Source organism: Cebus imitator, unplaced genomic scaffold, assembly GCF_001604975.1.
Source record: "Cebus imitator isolate Cc_AM_T3 unplaced genomic scaffold, Cebus_imitator-1.0 Scaffold54, whole genome shotgun sequence".
Classification (NCBI taxonomy): Eukaryota; Metazoa; Chordata; class Mammalia; order Primates; family Cebidae; genus Cebus; species Cebus imitator.
In genome coordinates, this window is record NW_016107369.1 from 5,293,519 (window position 1) to 5,297,079 (window position 3,561).

At 40.4% G+C, this 3,561-nt stretch overlaps 1 protein-coding gene across 2 annotated transcripts in view; it reads right to left on the reverse strand.

Moving 5' to 3' along the window:
• Positions 1-672: 672 nt before the first annotated feature.
• The window catches only part of PTGR2 (prostaglandin reductase 2), an 11,501-nt gene continuing 8,612 nt past the window's right edge, over positions 673-3,561 (reverse strand). For both annotated transcript variants that reach the window (XM_037738558.1, XM_017528696.2), the window contains one exon: positions 673-2,092. In XM_037738558.1, the coding sequence (XP_037594486.1) occupies positions 2,016-2,092 (77 nt within the window). In that variant the 3' untranslated portion in view covers positions 673-2,015. The remainder of the gene's footprint in view (positions 2,093-3,561) is intronic.

Genomic DNA, 3,561 nt, shown 5'->3' on the forward strand with positions numbered 1-3,561 from the left:
AAAAAAAAAAAAAAAAAAAAAAAATCATTTTCAAGGTTAAAGATAAGCCTTGATGACAAGTTTGGGTGCACAAATTACTAATGGTGATTTAAAATAAAGGAGAAATGTTTCCGAGGAAGATAATTCCTCTTTAGAAAAGCAGAGTAGGCCAGGCGCGGTGGCTCACGCCTGTAATGCCAGCACTTTGGGAGGCCGAGGCGGGCGGATCACTTGAGGTTGGGGACCATCCTGGCTAAGACGGTGAAACCCCGTCTCTACTAAAAATGCAAAAAATTTAGCCAGGCGTGGTGGCACGATCTAAAAATACAAAAAATTTAGCCAGGCCTGGTAGCACGCGCTTGTAATCCTAGCTATCTGGGAGGCTGAGGCAGGAGAATCGCTTAAACCGGGGAAACGGAGGTTCCAGTGAGCTGAGATCGCACCACTGCACTCCAGCCTGGGCGACAGAGCGAGACCCTCTCAAAAACAAAAAAGCGCTCTGTAAGGTGCCAATCCAGAGTTGAGGATATTTACTTGGAGGTTGCAGGTGAAGGTCCAGTGCTCAAGAAAGAGGTCAGAAATACAGATGGAGATTTGGGAGTTAGTTAACATACAGAGAAAAGATGAAACCCCCTCAGGATATGAAATGGTCCAGGAAAAGTTAACAAGGCCACTCAAGTAAACTGGAGAAGCTGATTACCAACACAATTTGAATCTACTTATTACAAATGTTGCATACAAAATTATATTGGCAGGGTGTAGATAATCGTAAGCCAAAACATTCAGAAAAAATCTTCAGTTTTACTGTTCTGCGAGGATTGATTACAATTAATAAACTCTTACTGAGGTACATCAGTAGGTTCTAAACATTCGTGTTTACAAACATTTGTTAATTTGCCCAGTCCTGTCATTTTCTGAAGCTGTCTTTGTTGTCAATCTGTTTTTGTTTTTTGAGACGGAGTTTCACTCTTGTTGTCCAGTCTGGAGTGCAATGGCCCAATCTCATCTCACTGCAACCTCCGCCTCCCAGGTTCAAACGATTCTCCAGCCCTAGCCTCCTGAGTAGCTGGGATTACAGGCGCCCACCACCACGCCCAGCTAATTTTTGTATTTTTAGAGACAGGGTTTCACCATGTTGGCCAGGCTGGTCTCGAACTCCTGATCTAAAGTGATCCACCTGCGTCTGCCTCCCAAAGTGCTAGGATTTGAAGCATGAGCCATTGCACCCTGCCATCAATCTTTTTAATCACCTAAAACTCCAAGTGATATTTACATCTATTTGTGCTCTCAATCTTTACAACTATTTGACAGTATGTGTCTGCTAACATAAACATATACTTTTCTCAATATATATTGAGTTTTTAGGCTATAAATTATTTGGCAAAATACAAAGAGATCATCCTCTGGAGTAAATCTATTAACTTAACCAACCTCAGTTATTTATCTTCCCATACTACTCTCAGCCCCAAGCTGCTGGTCTCCTATCCCAAAAACTTCCACAAGCTCTGAAACCCCCAATCCTGCTCCCAGTCCCTATGTACACGTCATACTATTAAGCCTTTTCTGTCTACAATGTGAAGAAAAGGCCATCTCAATTCTATTCTTACACCAAGTTTCAATTTAAGAATCATGTAAAACATTTCTAGTTCAACAAATCTTTACTAAGTGCTTCTCAAGCATTCTCATTCTATTTTTTAAAGCAATCTATTTTAATAAAAGTTATTACTAAACATGAATTTTAAAAAACATTGTGTAAGAGTCATTAATGGTTGTATCAGATCATGTAAAACGTTTCTAGTTTAACAAACCTTTACTAAGTACCTCTCAAGCATTCTATTTTTTAAAAAGTTATTAATTTTTAAAAACATGTATGATTCATTAATGAGTATATCAAATCCCCTGTGGCCACTAAAAATAACACCTATGATTACATTTAAATCAAGGGCTATGTATGTCCTAAGGATTTTTTAAGGTATCTTTGAAAATACGCAAAATGGAAAAGAAATCTGTGATTGCCTTGATGACATTTACAGTGATTACAAAGAGATTTCCTCTGAAATGCAAACTATCTGCTTTCCAATGTTACCTCCTGTCATCATGGACTGGAATGCAGCTGGAAAAAGAGAAAGTAGGTTATCTGAAAAGATAAATGTCACTATCACACTTGTTTCCAGAAGGTACAACACATACAATTAGTTTCAGTAACTTCTTCAATTATTTTGAATATTTATCACAGAAGAAAACTGTCATGAAAAGAAATCTTAAGTAAAAAGTTATATACAAACTAACCCAATTAACATCTCAAAGAACTTTTGCCCATACTGGAAATATTTAATTGGTATCTAATTGGTATGTACATCAATGATCATTCTTTACAGTGTCTGAAGACTAGAGCCAAAAAAAAATATGGGAATAACAGGTCAGTGAAGGGCAAGCATGGTGCCTCCTAACTGTAATCGCAGCACTTTGGGAAGCCAAAGTGGGCAGATACTTGAGGTCAGGAGTTTGTGACCAGCCTGGCCCATATGGTGAAACCCCATCTCTAATAAAAATACAAAAATCAGCCAGGATTGGTGGTGTGTGCCTGTAGTCCCAGCGTCTTGGGGAGCTGAGGTGGGAGCATCGCCTGAGCCTAGGAGGTAGAGGCTGCAGTGAGCCATGATTGCACTACAGCACTCTAGCCCGGGTGACAAAGCATGACCCTGTCTCAAAAATAAAAAAAAATGGCCAGGCACTCACACCTGTAAATTCCAGCATTTTGGGAGGCCGAGGCAGGAGGATCACTTTAGGCCAGGAGTTCCCTGGGCAATAATGAGACCTTGTTGTTTTTTTTTTTTGTCCTGTTTTTGAGACGGAGTCTCACTCTGTCACCAGGCTAGAGTGCAGTGGTACAATCTTGGCTCACTGCAACCTCTGCCTCCCAGGTTCAAGTGATTCTCCTGCCTCAGCCTCCCCAGTAGCTGGGACTATAGGTGCATGCCACCACGCCCAGCTAATTTTTTTGTATTTTTAGTAGAGATGAGGTTTCTATGGAAAAAAAAAAAAAAAAAAATTAAAAAAAAAGAAAAAAAAAAAAAAGCTGGGCATGGTGGCAGATAATTGTAGTCCCATAGTCCTAGCTACTTTGGTGAGAGGATTGCTTGATACCAGGGGTTCATAAGTTACAGTCAGCTATGATCATGCCACTGCCCTCCAGGCTGGGCAGCGGAACGAGACTATTTCTTTTAAAAAAAAAAAAAAAAGAAAGAAAAGAAAAGAAAAACGAGAAAACACCAGAGAGGTAGTATTAAAAGATAAAAGACTTTGGCCAGGCCCGGTGGCTCATGCCTGTAATCCTAGCACTTTTGAGAGGCTGAAGCAGGCAAATTACTTGAGTTCAGGAGTTCAAACTGCCTGGCCAATATGGTGAAACCCCATCTCTACTAAAAATACAAAAATAAACCAGGCACTGTAATCCCAGCTATTTGGGAGGCTGAGGCAGGAGAATCAACTGATCTTGGGAGGTGAAGGTTGCAGTGTGCCAAGATTACACCACTGCACTCAAGCCTGGAAGACAGAGCAAGACTCCGTCTCAAAAAAAAA